General features: G+C 37.4%; 1 protein-coding gene across 8 annotated transcripts in view; it reads left to right on the top strand.

Annotated features, from left to right (window-relative positions):
- The window catches only part of DPY19L4 (dpy-19 like 4), a 60331-nt gene that overhangs the window by 4236 nt on the left and 35402 nt on the right, over positions 1-20693 (top strand). For 7 of the 8 annotated variants that reach the window (XM_064267908.1, XM_064267907.1, XM_064267909.1 and 4 more), the window contains 6 exons: positions 2035-2145; positions 9432-9556; positions 12085-12175; positions 12609-12730; positions 12842-12987; positions 20377-20500. In XM_064267908.1, the coding sequence (XP_064123978.1) occupies positions 2035-2145; positions 9432-9556; positions 12085-12175; positions 12609-12730; positions 12842-12987; positions 20377-20500 (719 nt within the window). Of the gene's footprint in view, positions 1-9; positions 2146-9431; positions 9557-12084; positions 12176-12608; positions 12731-12841; positions 12988-20376; positions 20501-20693 lie in introns of those variants that run through there. The other variant, XM_023545872.2, reaches the window with a different exon arrangement.

Below are 20693 nucleotides of genomic sequence, written 5' to 3' on the forward strand. Positions count from 1 at the left end.
GAGTGGGCTGTCTAATTAGGGGGAGAGTAATTGGGAGTGTGTTGCAAGGTGTATATGGGTTTTTGTGTGAGAGACTGACTTGATTTGTAAACTTCCACTTAAAGCAGAATAAAAATTATTAAAAAAATAGTATCTTAAAATGTATAGCGCTTAGAATTAAGGGAATATTTTTTTTAGTAGTACAGATCACAGGAGAAAGGTGTGGCAGGCTGCTTCTGTGAAGATTTACAGCCTTGGAAACCCCGGGAGGCAGTCAGTTATGAGTCAGAATCTACTTGATGGGAATGAGTTTTTTGAATTTTTTGTAGTAGTAGTATAAATTACTTATTTGTATGGTCTTGAATCACTGCTAATACAGATTCTTGTGAAATTACTTAAGATGTATATATTTAATACATTATTTGGGAATCTATGCAGAATTTCTAGTGTAAGTTGTACTCTTATAAATAAAACCCCTTTGTTTACACAGAGAACATTTTAAAGTTCCTGTAAAGTGATTCATTTTATAAAGAAATATTTAAAAAAAAAAAAAAAAAAGTAGCTTTTTGTAAAGGACACTTTATATCTATTGCTTTCCAATTTATCTTTATCCTAAATATGTGTTTTTAGATTCTGTCTAATGGAAGGGACATAGCCCATTGGTCACATACTTAATTACCTTAATAGATTTAACTTGGTTTCTGAAATTATTCAACTCAATTAAAAAAAATTAATACTGTTAATGTATTTAATCATGCAAGCATAACTACTAAGGAAATTTTTTATAGTAGTATTTTCCCTTGTATTCTTTTTTAATAAAGTTAAAAATAATAACTTGTATTTGCAGACCTTATTGGGCTTTATATAAATATTCATTCTTGTTGACCCCTTCTAACTTTTGCCTTAACCCAGGGCAGGGGAAAATTAAAAGGGCATCCTAAGGAAGGAATATAGTAATATTTATTAATTGATCCAAATTTGTGTGTAAAAATACTCAAAATTTGAGATATGGCTTTTCCAATAATAGTATTATTTTTTAATGTATCCACTGGCCTCACTAACATGACTACAAAATAAATGGTAGTACAGAAATAGGTAAAAATTAGTCAGATGGAATCCACTAAATATATAGCATTTTTTTCTCACTTTGCCAGTGTTTACAAAGATATTTTAGCAAACATGAATTTGCTATGAAGCTGTTTAAATACATTTATTTTACTCATTTTCTACAGTAAAACTAGAAAAGCGTATCTCATCAGCAGCAGCAGTAGCTGATTCATTTGTCTCTTTGTTCTTTTTAGGTTTATATTTCATAGCCTAAAGTCATTAAAAAAAGAGAAAACTTCCTTTCTGTAAGGAGGAGATTCATTCTTGTACCACGTTATAAACTTGACAGGGACACCCTGTACCTACACTATAGTTATAGTCTACCCCACATGATAACAAATTCTAGGAGGGAAAACTAGTTAAATTGTATATAGTAAATTCCTGTCTAATTTGGAATTTAGTTTACTGGTTTGGAGGTACCTTCTGCATTACATTTTTTAATTGAAGATAGAAAGGGCAGATAGTGATATATTGAAAAATTTCTCTAAGCCTATTTTCTAGCAGCTATTTGTGTAAGACCATACAGTGATAATGATACCTCAGCACTGTGAAACTGTGGAAATTTCAGGATTATAAAAAAATGTATTTAATACTTTGAGTTAAGAAAAAATTGGTAGTCCATGAATGATGCATATGATTGTGTCAGGTTAGCTAGAATAATAAGCTAACTTATTAAATGACATTTTGTTGCCCAGTTATTATGGAAAAGCATTTACTATACTTACGTTGAAAACAGCATTACCTCAAGAGCTCCTTGGTTTATCAGTAGGACTTCCCAGAGCGGGGGTGTATGTGTGTTAATATAGTTATGAAAATAAAGGCTATCTTTGGTACTAAGAAGTCTCAGTACGACTTTTGCTTAAGTATAAAAAAAAAGCTAATCAGCTGAGGATATAGATTAGAATAGTTTGATGCACATGTTGCAATAACTGTTTCAAATATTTTAAGGGCCAACTATAGCACTGCACCAAAGGAAAAAACCAAAGTCTTCAGAAAATAAGGAATCTGCCAAAGAAGAGAACATCAAAGACACTCCAATTCCTGAAAGAGCTCCAAAACGTAAGTTAGATAGATTTGGTGTTTTAATGCTACTACAAAGATAGTTATGCTAGATAGGATATCTTATATTAATATTTTAAATGTAGAAGCATATTTTGTAATTAAGAGTAATAAAGTATGTGGTGGTATCAGTCACATTCCACTAGGTTTTGCTGTAGAACAACTCCCAAATTTCACTGGCTTACAATAAGTATTTATTTTCGATGAATGTTACATTTGTGGCTACAGGTCAGTGGCTATGGCTTAATGTGTTCTGGCATTGTAGAATCCAGGCTGAAAGAACAGCCTCTATTTGGGACATGTTTTTCTTGTGGCAGAGGAAATGAGCAGGAGCGCTGGTAGAGTCAACATAGTGCCTCTTGATTTTCTGCTGCACCTGCGTACTGTACTCACATTCTATTGGTCCAAGCAAGTCATGTAACTAAGCCTGACAGTGGGATGGAGAAGCATACCTGACTGCAGGGTAGCATTGCAAGTCACATGGCTGTGGGCAGGGATGTACAATCCTTTTAGATTATGGTCTTGGAAACCCTATGGGGAAGTTCAACTTTGTCCTGTAGGGTTGCTATAGAGGAGAAAATAGTTGGGCGCGATAATACAGTCTAACACACTCTGTCCTTTGGTTATAAATATTTACCCTCAGACAAAATATACTCACAACCTCCTCCACCCCAAGGAATCACGTAGTCCTATCCAGTCATGGCGTGAGTCTCATCCAGTCATGGCATCAGTCTTGAGGCCTAAGGCCTTGTAATCTATATCAGGTCTAGATATGATCCCTTTTTATCCAGAGACTGTAACCTAAAAAGACAAGTTACATAATATCAGGGTCCCCAAGACTACCTGCAGGTTTGGTCATTCACTGGGAGGACTCAGGATTTAGTATATAGTCATACCTAAAGCTATGATTTATTACAGTGGAAGAATACAAAGCAAAATCAGCAAAGAGAAAAGGCTCTTGGGGCAAAGACTAGAAGGAATCATGTACAAACTTCCAAGAATCCTCTCCCACTGAAGTCATACAGGACATGCTTAATTCCTCTAGCGTCAAACTTTGACAACATGTGTGAAGTTTCGTCTACCCAGGAAACTCATTAGAGACTCTGCCCAGGGTTTTTATTGGAAGTTGGTCATGTAGGTACCATCTGCCAATCACATACCCAAATACCAGACTCCCAGAAGGAAAGCAGGTGTTTGGCATAAACCACAGTGGGATTCAACTCAGTGGCAATGGATTTTTACAAACAGTTTAGGCACAGGAAGCCACCCTTACCGGTTAGAGAATGGTGGCAATCCTCCTGAAATCCAAGTTCCCAGACATCAGCCAAAGGCCAGCTTTGCAGGCAGGCCTTCTTAAGGATAACGGTTTCATACCTGCTGTGTTAACTCTTTTTGCACATGCCCCCTCTCTCGATATACATTGTTGGACAGGGACAAGATGACAATATAAATGTTTCCGTTCAGAAAGAGGAAGAATGGCAGACACACATCAGCCTTTGGACCATAACAATTCTGAAATCCTGCCAGCTAAATATGAGACCTCCTTACCCTAAAATGATGACACAACCTTGCTCGCTGAAAGTGAAGAGGACTTGAAGCGCTTACTGTTGAAGATCAAGGACCACAGCTTTTAGTAGGGATTACACCTTAACATAAAGAAAACAAAAATCCTCACAACTGAACCAATAAGCAATATCATGATAAACAGAGGAAAGATTGAAGCTGTTAGGATTTCGTTTTACTTGGATCGTCAATCAACACCCATGAAAGCCGCAGTCAAGAGATCAAACGACCTATTGTATTGGGCAAATATGCTGCAAAAGACCTCTTTAAAGTGTTGAAAAGATGTCACCTTGAAGACTAAGGTGCACCTGATCCAAGCCATAGTGCTTTCATTCACTTCATATGCGTGCAAAAGCTGGACGATGAATAAGGAAGACTGAAGAAGAATTGACGCCTTTGAATTGTGGTGTTGGTGAAGAATATTGAATATAACATAGACAGCCAAAAGATGGAACAAATCTGTCTTGGAAGAAGTACAGCCAGAATACTCCTTAGAAGCAAGGGTGGTGACACTATGTTATCAGGAGAAATCAGTCCCTGGAGAAGGACATCATGGTTGGTAAAGTAGAGGTCAGTGAGAAAGAGGAAGACATGCAATGAGATGGATTGACACAGTGGTTACCACAGTGGGCTCAAGCATAATGATTGTGAGGATGGTGCAGGACTGGGCAGTGTTTTGTCCTGTTGTACATAGGGTCGCTATGAGTCAGAGGTGACTTGACAGCACCTAACAACAACAACAACTAAAATAGAGGATGTTTCTTGATTAGGCTCCAATTGTGCTCCTTGGGCGTAGCTTTCCACTTCTCCATGATCCTTGGCTCCACTTTCTGGAGGTCCTTCCTTTTCCATTACCCTCCTTACCTATGTCTGAAGAATATTTTGGAGAATATGCCATCCTTGGAGGCTGAATGACTTTCTTAGATTGCTTCTTGTAAAGTTGAAAGAAAGTGCAGGGCCCAAAAGTTGTTTTCTAGCTTAAACAACTATAAAAAACAAACAAAACCTATTGCTGTTGAGACTATTCCAACTTATGGTGACCTTGTAGGAGTGGAACTGCCCCATAGGCAGAGGATGGTGGATTCGAACTGCCGACCTTTTGGTTAGCGGGGCTCCCAAATAACTCTAATCCCTCTTAATCTAGGCCAACTACTCTTGGCAATACAGTGCTCTCAAAAACATTACCTTTTTATCTATATGATTCTAATCAGCTCCCTCTGCCAGTAATCGTACCTACAATTCTTTTACAGATATCGTTCTCATACTTAATTAAGATACTCTTAAACTTATCAGAACAAGCCCTGCTGGTGCAGTGGTTAAGTGCTTGACTGCTCACCAAAAGGTCAGCAGTTAGAACCCACCAGCCGCTCATGCAGTCTGCTTTGGTAAAGATTAAACCAGAGAAAAAAAACCAAACCCACTGCTGTCAAATTGATTGCAAATCATAATGATCCTATAGATTATGGGCTTGGAAACCCTATGGGGAAGTTGTACTTTGTCATATAGGGCTGCTATGGGTCAGAATTGACCTGATGGCAACGAGTTTTTTTTTTTTTTTTTAAGTACACTGTTAATTTCTTTTTGCTAAGCCATTTTGTCTAACTGAAAGAATTTCCTGGGGCCACCTTAATCCATTCAAGGGTTTTAAAAAAGTGTGTGGTAGCTATGCCTTTGATTTGGTTTTTGCCTCAATGCCTACCACCTGTCTAATGCTGCAGATGTTAGTTTTAAAATAAATATGGTGTTGTCTTATTAACATCCTACTCCTGATACCGTTTTCAGTATTAGATACTTTTGTTTTGGAATAAATGGTCTCAAAGTCCAGTGGTTTATTTCTTGTTCAAATAAGATGTAGGCAGTGGGTCATCTACAGATCTACTTCAGGACCTGGCAGCAAGAAAACTGTTTTTGGAAGCTGGAAAATGGAGATCTGTGTTATGCAATAACAAAAAAATTTAGTAAAAGTTTCCTCTGAATAGTTGGAATTTTAACACATTAAAAAAATTTTTTGTTGTTGAGAATATGTACAACAACACAGTGATACTAACTTTTAAAAATTTTTTATTGTACTTTAGGTGAAGGTTTACATAACAAACTAGTTTCTTATCAAACAGTACTCTAATTTTTTAAAAATAATATTTTATTTTGTTTTTGGTGAAAGATTACACAGCAAGTTAGGTTTCCATTTGACAATTTCCACATAACTTGTCCAGTGACATTAGTTACATTTTTCACATTGTGTCAACATTCTCTTTGTCTCCTGGTTGGTTACTCCATTTGTAACACTCTAGTTTCTCTGCCCCCTTACGTTTTGATCTTTGCTTAAAAGTAAATGTGGACCTTTTGGTCTCATACAGATAATTTTTTAGTAAAGCACTGTTCTTTGCGTAGTGTCTCTTATTTTGTGTGCCACTCTGCTATTTTGCTAAGAGGTGATCTTGGGATAGTTCCAGTTCAAGAGTTTAAAAAGTATCTCAGGGCAATAGTCTCAGGGAGTGCTGTGGCCTTCAACTGGTCCAGTTAGCCTGGCATTTTTTAAGAACTTGAGTTTTGTTCTATATTTTTCTCCCATTCTATTGGGACCATCTATTGTGACCCTGGTCAGAATGGTCAGTGGTGGTAGCCGGGCACCGTCTAGTTCTTCTGGTCGATGAGGCCATGGCTCTAGTAGGCTATCAGCCCTGTAAATTTGTTTCTTCCCTGAGATTTTGGTTACCTTCTTACTTTTTTGCTCACCTTCTTACTTTTTTGCTCCTGACAAGTAGAGCCTTCAAATCTAGAACACCAGTCTTGGAAGATGTTCGGTTATGTCTGAGGAGTATCTGTAGTTGTGTCTTCAATGACCATATGTGCCTGTACACACATATCTATATTTACATGTACATAGTCCCCACGTATGTATATACCTGCACCAACCCATATAGCTTTATGCCTAGACCCATCCATATGTGGTCTTAACACTTGTCTTTTGGTCTTTGTTGGAATTGTTGTAAACTTATATATTTCAGATTGTTTAGTACCAGCATTCTTTTTTCTTGTGACATCATTTGCTTTGGTTGTGCTGTACTCACTATATCCACATTCGGTGCCACTTTTCCCATCACCAAAAATAAGAAATCTAAAACACAACACTAATGTTTGATCATTTTAAGTGATGAGATTGCAAAATAGTATTACTAAAGTCGCTTGATTATTATTAGCTGCATTTGACTACAGGAAAGAGATGAGTTTAGAATAGAATTGGCCTTTTTGCAAGCAGGAATGAAGAGGAAAAGAGATAATTAAGAAATCTGGAACTTGAGGGTTTTTCAACCAGTAAAAGATATAATTGAGAGATACTTTGAGTAGCAAAGGCTGATTAAGATGAAACTTGGGGGAATGACCAAATAAGGGCACAACTGTCATACACTGTCCTAGTAAATTTTTTCAGTTAGAGGGCTTAGGGTAAAAAGAGACTAAAGTTGTGGTCTGACAAAAACTTGATAAGCTCCAAATACACGTAATCAATCTGGAAAAGAATTGTGGGTATAATTATTTGTACACTGAACTGACTGGTATTAAATAAAAAGCTGACAAGAGTTTTTCTTTTCTTAGTATGTATGTAGCAGTTAGGAGCCCTGATGGTGCAGTTGTTAACGTGCTTGGCTGCTAGCCAAAAGGTCAGGAGTGTGAACCCACCAGCCGCTCTGCAGGAAAAAGGTGTGGCAGTCTGCTTCCCTAAAGATTTCAGCTTTGGAATTCCTATGGGGCAGTTCTACTTGATAAGCCCGTGGCCAATGAGTCGATTCCAACTCATAGTGAACCTGTAGGAAGGAGTATAGAACTGTTCCATAGGGTTTCCAGGGAGCACCTGGTGGATTTGAACTGCCAACCTTTTGGTTAGCAGCTGTAACTCTTAACCACTAAGCCACCAGGGTTTCCGTTCTACTCGATGGCAGTGGTTTTATATAGCAGTTGTATGTGAGCCTTTAAAAATAGATTCATCAAAACTCATTGAATTATACACTGTAAGTAATACAATTTAGTGTAGTTTATAGTATGTAAATTTTTCCTCAATAAGGAAAATAATTCCTTGATAAAAAGCAAAAAATATCAATAGTAATTCTGAATGAACCTGTATTTTTTTCCCCAGATACTGGGTAGTCTAGTCCTTTTGATTACTTTTTTTGTTTAGTAGACTAATTTTTTTTTAGACTAATTTTAAAAAACCCTTTCCCATTGAGTCGATTCCGACTCATAGCGACCCTATAGGACAGAGTAGAACTGCCCCACAGAGTTTCCAAGGAGCGCCGGGTGGATTCAAACTGCCAACCTTTTGGTTAGCAGCTGTAGCACTTAACCACTACACTACCAGGTTCTAAATTTAAAAAGAAAAAAATTACTGTGGTAAGATAAATGCAACAAAAAGTTTGCCTTTTTAACCATTTTTGAGTGTACTATTCAGTGACATTAATTACATTTACTGTGTTGGGCTACCATCACCACTGTCCATTTCCAGATGTTTCCAGCACTTCAGACAGCAGTAGCTCCCAATTCCCTTCTACTCTCAGTCCGTCGTAACCACGAATAAACTCAACGCATTTGCAATAGGCATTAATTCCTACCCACCTTTTTTAAAATTGTGCTTTAAGTGAAAGTTTGCAGTTCAAGTTAGTTTCTCATACAAAAATTTATACGTACGTTGTTATGTGACCCTAGTTGTTCTCCCTGTAATGTGACAGCATACTCCTCCTTTCCACCCCAGATTTCCCATGTCCATTCAACCAGCTCCTGTCCCTTTTTTGCCTTCTCATCTCACCCCAGGACAGGAGCTGCCCATTTAGTCTCATGTATCTGTTTGGGCTAAGAAGCACTCTCTTCATGAGTATTATTTTATGTCTTATAGTCCAGTCTAATCTTTGTCTGAAGAGTTGGCTTCAGGAATGGTTTCAGTTCTGGACTAACAGAGGCTGGGGGCCATGTCTTCTGGGGTCCCTGCAGTCTCAGTCAGACCATCAAGTCTGGTCTTTTTACTAGAATTTAAGTTCTGCACCCCGCTTTTCTCCTGCTCTGTCAGGGACTCTGTAGTGTTCCTTGTCAGGGTGGTCATTGATGGTAGCTAGGCACCATCTAGTTCTTCTGGTCTCAGGCTGATAGAGCCTCTGGTTTATGTGGCCCTTTCTGTCTCTTGGGCCAATATTTCCCTTGTGTCTTGCAATAGACATTAATTTTTAAAGCAGTTTTGGATTTATAGAAAAATTGAGCAGATAATACCGAGAATTCCCATATCATACCCCATGACCTGTACATACATACATAGATTTCCTATTTTTAGCTGTTTACATTAGCATGGTACATTTGTTACCGCTAATGAACCAATATATTGAAACATTAACTAAAGTCTACACTTTGTTCAGATTTCTTTAGTTTTTACCTACAGTCCTTTTTCTGTTCAAGGATCCCATCCAGGACAGCACATTACATTTAGTTGTCATGTCTCCTTAGGCTCCTCTTGGCTGTGACAATTTCTTAGACTTTCCTTGTTTTTGATGACCTTGGCAATTTTGAGGAGTGCTGGTCAGGTTTATTGTAGGATGCTCCTCTATTGGGATTGGCTTGATGTTTTTTATGCGATTAGACCAGGGTTCTGGGTTTTTGGGAGAAAAACCACAGAGTACAGTGCCATTTTCCAGCATATTGAGGGTACATACTAATTTGTGATTACTTTTAATATGCTTTTACAGATGTATTGTTTCAGCGCTTTGCAAAGTTTTTCATTGGCTGTCTTGCAGCAGTTACTAGTGGTATGATGTACGCGCTCTATTTATCAGCATACCATGAACGAAAATTCTGGTTTTCCAACAGGCAGGTAAGAAGAAAGAATTTTGAGCATATGAAGTTGTTTTAGTATTTAATAGTAATTTGGCTAATCTGTTTTCCAGGGAGCCAAAATATATGTGTAAGCAAGTATGACAAGTGCTGTCTTATTTAGGACCATTAGAAACAAAATGTGCTAGAAGCTTTTTTGAGAACCCAGTCACAGTATCACCCTTGAAATACTTAATAGAATGTATTTCAAGGCCAGAGAATAGAAGCTATGAGGATGCATTCCTTCATGCAGTTCATTTATCAGGGAATTTTGATGATAGTGAAATGTCACAGAGTCGTTCAGTTAGCTTTTCAGTAGTTTTGGCATATCACATTCAGAAACAACCTATGAAAATTTCAGCATTAAAATATTTTAATTTTTAGATTACATGATTAGAATTTTTGTGGAGGTTGAAAACAATTAACAGATTTAACCTAGTACTTATTAAACTGTTGTCTCATAATAGTATTTTTAATGCCTGGTTGTAAATCACGTGTGTTCTTTAGTGACTATACTCATGTTCATGATTTCATAATTTGGTCTTTGAATAAGGTTATTTTCAGGCGTAACTTCCCAATCAGATATGTCTGTAATGTGAATGGGCAAACTTCAGAATGTTACCACTGGACTTCATAAAAACAAAGAAACCAAACCCATTCCCGTCGTGACCCTATAAGACAGAGTAGAACTGCCCCATAAGGTTTTCCAAGATTTTACTGTATTTTTACGCAAGTAATATGCACAGTCTCTGTTTGTTTGCCAACCCCTTGCTCCTCCCTTTGTGAGGTGTTTTTGTAAGTGAAGTATTTTCTTAAGTGCACTATGCTAATTTTTTTTTTTTTCACAGAAACATGCAAAAAAAAAATTCGTATAGAGGTACTTCCGAAAATACCTCATAGGGGGAAGGAGTGGTTGGCAAACATAGAAGGCGCGTGTTTTTTGTGTAAAAATATGGTAATCTACAGAAGCAGACTGCCGCGTCTTTCTCCCGAGGAGTGGCTGGTGGGTTGAAACTGCCGACATTTCAGTTCGCAGCCGAGCACATTAACCACTGTGCCGCCAGAGCTCTTTTTTGATGTTAGAGGCTTTTTAAAAATTTTGAGCCCAAACTAGTTTTTTTGTTTTGTTTTTTATATTTGAGCAAGTAGTCTGTCAGAACTGATTTACCTAACACCACCAAGATAATTAACAGTATAATTACTGACTGCACCCTTATGGATTTGACAAGAGCTACCACTGTAGCATATGCTGTTTCCTTGAAGACATTATGCAGAGTAAGTAGCAGTAGTTCTCAATGCTGGATGTACAGTAGAATCATCTGGGGAGTTTTCAAAAAAATTATCTCCCTCACAGATTCTTAGGTGGGGGTTGAGGGGGTAGTGGTTGATCAGTATTATAAAAAATATTTCCAGGCAATTCTGTTGTATAGGCAGCTTTGAGAACACCCCAAGGTTTGAAAATATAGAAGGCATTCATCAAAAAACTTGTTTTTCAAAAAGCATTGTGTATGGGTCAGCGGCATCACTATCACCTAGAAGTTCTTTTAGAATTCTGAAGACCCCACTTCAGAATTAAAATCTACATTTTAAAAAGGTCTCTAGATGTTTTATATACACGTTAAAATTGAACAGCTCTGTTTAAGAGTTTTTAACTCTTTGAAACCTTAGAAGCAAATCTGTTTTTATTAAAAATAATTTTAAGAACTTTATCTTTTTAGATTAATAACCTCTAAATAGGGGGGAAAGTGTTCCTTGGTCACATTGGTCTGGGGAAAATCTTGGAGATTCACAGTGCGTAATAAATATTGAAACTCTTTAAAAGTCTTGCAATAAAGAAACCCCTTTAGCTTTGTTTAATCCAGCGTTTCCCAAGCCTTTTTTAGCTCAAGAACTCTATTTTTAGGTAGTATCTACTTAAATATTAGGTAGTTTTGTTGATCAGTCTTTGGGTAAACTGCTATAACTAATATCTTTTGTTCTTGTATTAGTTGATAAATATTATGCATGAAAACAAATCAAGTTTGATTTTAAAAGATTATAGATTCAGCACGAAAATGTACAAGGCTTCCTAATGTCTTTGACTTCTGTATTCTTGGTTCTTTATAGCCTAATTCTAGGAATTTTAAGACTTGCTTATATTTCTGGAAATTCATTTGAAGAGCACTGTTTAAGTACTTGAACAGTAACAAAGGGCTTGCTGTTCTGGATACATGGGAAAGTGGAAAAGTAGACATAACACTTTCTTAAACTTGTCTTTTTCTGATGGACTTCTGACATCTCAACCATCATTCTTTATCTCCTGCCTTAATATTCTGGCTATCTTTAGGGCATTTCTTTTGGTTTTATTTCTACATTTTCCTTGTGTCTAACGGGTAATTACGTGTTGCAATCCGTTTTAAACCTTAGGTGTTTCATTAAAATATTTGCCAGATTATTGAAAAGTTTATATAGCTATTGATTAAAGAAGGAAGACTGCACCTAAAATTTAGTATGCTGATATTTAAATAACCATTTCATTTTTTCTTTTAGGAGCTTGAACGGGAAATCACCTTTCAGGGTGACAGTGCCATTTATTACTCCTATTATAAAGATATGTTAAAGGCGCCTTCATTTGAAAGAGGTATAATAATCAATTTTGTATTTTTAGTAACAGTGAACCAAAAAAAAAAAAACCAAACCCATTACTGTCGAGTTGATTCCGACTCATAGTAACCCTATAGGACAGAGGGGAACTGCCCCGTAGAGTTTCCAAGGAGCATCTGGTAGATTTGAACTGCTGACTTAACCGCTATGCCACCAGAGTTTCCTTAAAAACAGTATTTTCCTGAAATAAAACATTCTTTCTAGATTGGAGCCTTTGAATATGGAGATTTGTCTCAGAATGTAGATATTGCTCTTTATCATACTTAATACAAAAATAGGATAATGAGATAGTGTATTATATTTTGGGATCTTTCTTGATGATAATTAAAATATTTAATGACTTCTGAATGAAATATTTAATTATTATAAAAGCATAATAAATAATCTGAAGAAGAATTTTTTATCTTTAGGTGTTTATGAGCTGACACACAATAACAGAACTGTATCTCTGAAGACCATAAACGCAGTGCAGCAAATGTCTCTATATCCAGAACTTATTGCTAGCGTTTTATATCAAGCAACTGGTGGCAACGTATGTGTTTTTCTTTTGACCTTAATATTTATTTTCTCACATATGTATCATTCCTCCAACTATTTAATGTCATCCTATTAACTCTGCCTCTCTGTTTTCCTTCCTATCTAGGAGATTATTGAACCGGTGTATTTCTACATTGGCATTGTTTTTGGATTGCAAGGAATATATGTGACTGCTTTATTTGTTACGAGTTGGCTTATGAGTGGAACATGGCTCGCAGGAATGCTTACTGTTGCATGGTTCATTATTAATAGGTAAGAAAGGTGTTTTTAATTGATTTTTACAACCATGGTAGAGTTCTAAAAACGGCGCCATCAAGATTTCACATCTAATCCCCAGAACCTATGATTATGATGAGATATCATTCCCATGATCAGGTTATGTTATGTGGTACAGTTGAACTCAAGGTAGGAAGATGATCCAGTAGACCGAGTCTAAGCATATGAGCTCTTGAAAGCAGAGAGCTTTGTCTATCTGGTGTAGAAGTGGAAGTCAGAGAAGTTTGAAGCGTGAGAGGGACTTGATGCACGTTGCTATCTTGAAGCAAGAAGGAAATGAATTTGTCAACAACTGGCAAACTTGTAAGAGGACTACAACCCTGGCTGATAACCTTGATATTAGCCCAGTGAGACCCTGAGCAGAGAATCCGGCCATGCCATGCTGGCTTTTGTGACATAATTAATCTGTGTTGTTTTTAGTCACTACATTTGTGGTAATTTGTCATACAATTGAAAAATAATATACCAGCCCTGTATCTCTTTTTTCAGACGTATTGATATTCACATAGACCTCTTTTTTTCTTGGTTTATTTAAAATTGATGACATATCTTCTTGAAAAGAAGGAGGGAGGCATCAAATACATTAATTCAGGTTCTTTGAATTAATAAACCCACCCCCTTTGGTGATCCAAAGAGGCTTAGTTCTTTAATAGTGAGTAAGGAGTCGTCTCTGGGTGGTGGTGGAAGGAGCCTTGGTGGTGCAGTGATTAAGCGCTTAGCTGCTAACCAAAAGGTCAGCTGGTTTGAACCCACCAGCAGCTCCACGGGAGAAGGACGTGGCAGTCTTTTTCCTTAAACATCGCAGCCTTGGAGACCCTATAAGGGAGTTCTACTCTGTTCTATACGGTTGCTGTAAGTCGGAATCAATTCAAGGGCAATGGGCTTTTCTTTTCTTTTTTCGGGGCGGTAATGAAGGTTTGGAAGTGGAAGCTGTACGAGGAGACTCTGAAGTATATGGCAGCTAAGGGGAGGAGAGAAGTTGGGGAAAAATTGAGGGTATCAGGGTTGAGGGTATTTAATCTGATTTTAGAATGAGATGAAGGATGCAGAGGACAGGATTAAATGCATAAGGTCAACGGTGATAAAAAATGAAATAAGGCCCTAGTTAAAGTGGAAGGGAATGTGATTGAGGGTGTAAGTGCAGGTAGTAGCCACTGGGGAATGTATTTAAAGTATATTCTGTTTATAGCATGCTCATGCATGTTGCAGAAGCAGTACAAAGGATTTTACATACTTCCTAGACTTAGGCTGGAGTCCCTAGGTTACTCAAAAGGTGAAGTGCTCGACTGCTAGCCAAAAGGTTGGCAGTTCATACATACCCAGAGGCATCTTGGAAGATAGGCCTGGTGATCTGCTTCCAAAGGGTCACAGCATTAATACCCTAGGGGGCAGTTCTGTGGAGTTGGAATTGACTCAACGGCAATTAAAAACAACAAGAGAATCATGGCTCGGGCTTTGACGTGGAGGGCTGGTTTGAGACATGTCATAAAATTCTTCTTGGGATTGGTCAGTGTTATAGATATGTTTTTTGTATGATGGGCATTCTTTATGATCCATACCACTTCCCCCACCCCCATAACACTTAACATGATTAAAATTTTAAAAGTGTAACATTTCTTTTATACATTTTTATTTGGCAATTGCCAGATAAAAAATGTAGTGCTTTTAGGTTATTGATATTTAGTATATATATATATATATACACGTATACATTCATACCAAACCTAAAAAACAAACCTATTGCCATCAAATCGATTCTGACTCATTGCCATCCTGTAGGACAGGGTAGAACTGCCCCATAGGGTTTCCAAGGCTGAAATCTTCACAGAAGCAGACTGTCACATCTTTATTCTTCAGAGTGGCTCGTGGGTTCAAACCACCAACCTTTTGGCTAACAGCCAAGTGCTTGACAACAGCACCACCAGAGCACCAGACATTCATAGAAGACAGGTTTTCCTCTAATAATTTTCAACAGCTTTATTGAGGTATAATTCACATAGAAAAAAGTGCACATATTTAAAGTGTACAATTTGGTTAATTTAGGCATTTAGATACACCATGGAACCATCAGTACAATATAATAAACATATCCATCAGCCCCAGAAGTTTACTTATGCCCCTTTGTAATTCTCTCTCTTCCTCTTCCTATCCCTTCTCACTGTTGTCCCGCTGTCCTCAGAGAACCAATGATCTGGTTTCTGTCAGTGTAGTTTGAATTTTTTAGAACTTTATATAAATGGAGTCATACAGCATATACTTTTTTTTTTTTTTTTGGTCTAGCGTCTTTTACTAAGCATAATTATTTTGAAATTCATGTGTGTTACATGTATCAATAGTTCATTCCTTTTTATTGCTAAGTAGTATTCTATTGTATGAATATATCACAGTTTGTTTATCCAGGCACATTTTGGTAGTTTCTAGCTTCGCACTGTTACAGATAAAGCTGCTATGAACATGTGTGTACAGGTCTTTGTGTAGACTTGCTTTCATTTCTCTCAGGTAAATACCTAGGAGTAGAATGTCTGGGTCATATGGTAGGTGTGTATTTAACTTTTAAGAAATTGTCAGACTGTTTTCTAATGTGGTTGTACCATTTTACATTCCTCTTAGCAGAATGTAAGAGTCCTTCCCAAAACTTAATATGGCCTGTCTTTCTTTTTCAGTTGTTGTAATTTTAACCAATGTAGCACACGTACATTAGAATCTCATCATAGTTTTAATTAATTTGCATTTCTTTAACGTCTAATGATGTGCATCTTCTTTTGTGCTTATTTGAAGGGTCTATATTTTTTGCCTATCTTTTTTTTATTTGAATATGTTCTTTTGCTTGATTTTAAAATTAATGAATGTATTCTTTATAAATAGGTAACAACATACACAGTGTAAAAGAATTCAAAAGGTGCAAGAGGATATACAGTGAAATTAGTCCTCCTCATCCCAGGAACTTAGTTACAAGGCTGTCTTTCCCAGAGACAGGCACTGTCATCTGGTTCTTGTGTGTACTATAGAGATAGTCTGTGCCTCTGCCCCCAGGCCCCTCGTGTTGCTGTGGTTGTCAACTGCTGTCTGGTCAGCTCTGACTCAGGGTGACCCCACGCACAACTGACTGAAACGCTACCTGGTCCTGCACCGTCTTCATGATTGGTTGGGGTGAAACATGCTGATCCATAGGGTTTTTAGTCACTAATTTTTGGAAGTAGATCACCAGGCCTTTCTTCCTGTCCATCTTTTATTGGATTGTTTGTCTTCTAATTATGCAGTTGTATGAGTTCTTTATATATTCTAGATATAAGTTCTTTGTCAGTTGTATGTTTTGCAAATATTTTCTCCCAGTTTGTGGCTTGTCTTTTCATTTTTTTTTTTTTTTGTACCTTAGATGGTTTATAGAGCAAAGTGGTTTCTCATTAAACAATACACATATTGTTTTGTGACAGTGGTTACCAACCCCACGACATGTCAACACTCTCCCCTTCGCAACCTTGGGTTCCCCATTACCAGCTTTCCTGCCCCCTCTTGCCTTCTTGTCCTTGACCCTGTGCTGGTGTGCCCATTTAGTCTCGTTTTATTTTATGGGTCTCTCTAATCTTTGGATGAAGGGTGAACCTCAGGAGTTACTTTATTACTGGGCTAAAAGCGTGTCTGGGGCCATACTCTCAGGATTTCTCTAGTCTCTGCCACACCAGTAAGTCTGGTCCGTTTTTTTTTTTTTTTTGTGATTTAGAATTTTGTTCTGCATTTTTCTCTAGCTCTGTCTGAGACCCTCTACTGCGCTCCCCGTCAGAGCAGACCGTCGTGGTAGCTGGGTACCATCTAGTTGTGCTGGACTCAGTCTAGTGGAGGCTGTGGTAGTTGTGGTCCATTAGTCCTTTGGACTAAATCTTTCCCTTGTGCCTTTGGTTTTCTTTATTCTCTCTTGCTCCAGATGGGGTGGGACCAGTGGGATATCTTAGATGGCCACTCACAAGCTTTTAAGATTTACTGACCAAAGTAGAATGTCGAACATTTTCTTTATAAACTGTGTTATGCCAATTGAACTAGATGTTCCTGAGACCATGGTCCCCACAGCCCTCAGCCTGGTAATTCAGTCCCTCAGGGAGTTTGGATGTGTTTATGGAGCTTCCATGACCCTTCCATGACCTTGCCTTGGACAAGTTGTGCTTTCTTCCCCAGTATTGTGTACTGTCTTACCCTTCACCAAAGTTATCACTAATCTGTTGTCTATTTAGTGTTTTTCCCTCCCACCCCTCCTCTCCCTTGTAACTGCCAAAGATTGTTTCTTTTTGTATGTAAACCTCTTCATCAGTTTTTATAATAGTGATCTCATACAATATTTGTCCTTCTGTGATTTACTCATTTCACTCAGCATAATGCCCTCCAGATTCATCCATGTGGTGAGATGTTTTGCAGATTCATCACTGTTTTTTATTGTTGTGTAGTATTCCATTGTGTGTATGTACCATAGTTTATCCATTCATCTGTTGATGGGCACCTAGGTGTCTTTTGAACAGCAAAAGTTTTTTTTTTTTTTTTAATTTTGTTGAAGTCCAGGGTATTGACTTTTTTTCTTCTATATTTCATGTTTTTTGTGTCATTTAAAAAAATTTTTTTGTCAAAGTCACTAAGTTTAATACTTTTTTGTTGATATTGCTGTGAGGTATAGTTCAGAAACAGTGTACAGATTTTAAGTGTTATCACTTAATGAGTTTTTATTATCTTACATAACCATCTAATTTCTAATTGCAATCAAAACAAGACGTTTTAAGATGTTTGTTTTTTGCTTGTATGTAGTTTCTGGTATTTCTATAATGAATATATATTGCTTTTGTAATGAAATCAATTTTTAAAAAGAAATGAGTATGAAGGGAGAACATACAAAATACTTATAAGTTTAAAAAGCAGAGTAAAAATTTGTTAAGAAATTATGGCTATATAAAATATTTATATACGTGATAAATACTTGAGTGGATTATTAATCAACCAGTTGCCATCGTGTCTACTTCTGCTCGTGGCAACCCCTTGTGCGTCAGAGTAGAAGTATACTCCGTAAGGTTTTCAATGGATGATTTTTTCAGAAGTATATTGGCAGGTCTTTCTCTAAGGCATCTGTGAGTGGGCTCGAACCTCCAGTCTTTCAGTTTGCACCCTTTAGCAGCCAGCCATGTTAACCCCAAGAGAAATTGCTTCATTTGTTATAATAGTGATTGAAAACCAAAAAACAAGCGTGTTGCCGAGTTGACTCTGACTCATGGTGGCCCCACGTCTTGCAGAGTAGAACTGCTCCATAGAGTTTTCTTGGCTGTAACCTTAATGAAAGATTGCTAGGTGTTTCTTCTGTGGTTCAGCCGGGTGGGTTTGAACCACCAACTTTTAGGTTAGTAGTAGAGTGCAAACCATTTGTGCTACCCAGGGACTTATAATAGTGATTAGTATTGTCATATTGGTCAATAAGTTTATAACATTTTTGTTTCTATTTTCCTAGGAAAGATAGAACTTTGCTTTTGTTTGGAAAATGGCCATTGAGTGTCAGAGATCCAAATTTAATGGTTGCTGTAAAGGATATGCACAGGAAACAACAGACTCTCAAATGACAAGTGATTTAGGAGAAATTTAGGAGGAGCCAACCAAACATTTCTGTATTAGAGATTCTTGTTTTGTTTAGCTACTGTGAACTGTTGTTGGGCTAAACAGAAAATAGGTCAAAATGTAAATTTGAAGTACTGAGAAGGCTGTAGATGACATAAAAAAAAGTGTTGTGCCACTCTGAGGGAAAAAAAGATTTGATGCAGGGAGAAGAGAGGTGACTGAGACAGGAATTGGGTTGGGAATAGAAAGTTATTAGTTACCAGACTAGGAAAAGAGATGAGTAAAGATTTTTAGGATTTCTTGTATGTGCTGTGTAATGTAATTTTTCCTTAGCTGCTTTCTCAAAAACGTTTCATTCATTGTTTTTCATGGCTTTGTGTGTGTGTGTGAGACACATTTGCCATTTCCATATTTTTACATGTACAGCTTGGTTAATTCATGGCTCTTATGTGTTTGAGTTTATGTTTCTTTTGTCTCTGATGTCATGATGAGCCTGGCTGGTTTCATTGGGGATGCAGCTATAGATTCTTTAAAAATATGTTTTTAAAGTAATATGTTTATTTTCTGTTGTTGAAAATATACAGTCAAACATACACCAAGTCAACATTTTCTACATGTGCAATTCAGTGACAGTGGCTAGTGAATGAACCAGAATACATGCAAACATGCACATCTCTGTTATGAGAGTTATGCAGCGGTTTTCATATTTTTTGAAAAAAACAATGGCACCTTTGCTTTTATATGGAAATGGCCATTGTAAGATATCTATCCAAAGTAAATGGTTGTTGTAAAGGTAGTCCATTTGTGAGGATATGCACAGGAAACAGCAGGCTCTTAATGAAAAGTGATCTAGGAGAAATTTAGGAGGACCCTGCAAAGCATTTCCTTATTTGAGATTCTTGGAATTCTCAAAGGCCTCCAGATATATCCCATGAAGGATTTGTTGTTCAGTGCCGTTGAGTTGATTTTCAACTCATATAGAGACTCCATGTGACAGAGTAGAACTGCCCTACAGGGTTTTCTAGCTGTAGTCTTTACAAGAACAGATCACCAGGTCTTTCTCATGTAAAGCTGCTGGGTTGCTTTGACCTGCCAACCTTTCGGATAGCAGCGGAGGCCTTAACCGTTAGGCCAACAGGGCTCCTTCATGAACTGTAGTGTTAATTCTGGGTTAAAAAAAAATTATTAATCTTCTTACTGAAAAGATTATTAAGCTAGATACCAAAAGATACACATTGTAGTCCCAGCTGTGCCACCCACTAGCTGTATGTGCGAACATGCCCGTCTTGTTTAAGTCATATTACTCTCTGGAGCTTCCTAGTCCTTATCTGAAGGTGGATAATAACTTTGGCCCCACCAGACTGGTTGATTATGGTAGTGCAGATTATGCTCTCGGGAAGGGTAGCCATCTCACCAGGGGCGAGGGGAGTGTGGGGGCTGAAATCCAACAAGCGCTACAAGCTGTGTGCCTTAGCAGGGGCTATATCTGCTCACAAAGGGATACCTTTTTCAAATTCTCACAGAGGCCCATGTGTTCACCAGGCAGGGCACAGCAGCACTGAGTGTTCCTTGTGGGTGAAGGGTGGATGGAGAGGTGAGGGGTATGTGAGATAGTATTAATTTGCCCAAAGATGCTGTGTAGGTCACTGGTGGCTCTGTCCATGCCTGCCTCAAAGGATTGCCATGTTGAACAGTGAGAAGTGTATGAAAGTGCTTTGAAAGTATAGTGTTACACAACATAACATCTTGTTATGTTAAATGTTCATCTGTGGTTTATTTTAGGGTAGATACAACAAGAATTGAATACTCCATTCCTTTAAGAGAAAACTGGGCATTACCATATTTTGCATGTCAAGTTGCTGCACTTACAGGCTATTTAAAAAGCAATTTAAATACTTATGCAGAGGTAAGATTCACATGTTCTATCAATCACAGTTAATTCAAATACATTAGAAATGTGGCACATCATTTTAAAGCTGTCATATTAAAAGTTAAGTTATAGTCCATGAAACCTAGTTACTGCATAGTAAAGGATATAAATAATAATTGTAATCTGATTGACAATAAATTATTTTTTCCATTTGTCCTCCTGAAACTCT

Source organism: Loxodonta africana, chromosome 14 (assembly GCF_030014295.1).
Source record: "Loxodonta africana isolate mLoxAfr1 chromosome 14, mLoxAfr1.hap2, whole genome shotgun sequence".
Taxonomy (NCBI): Eukaryota; Metazoa; Chordata; class Mammalia; order Proboscidea; family Elephantidae; genus Loxodonta; species Loxodonta africana.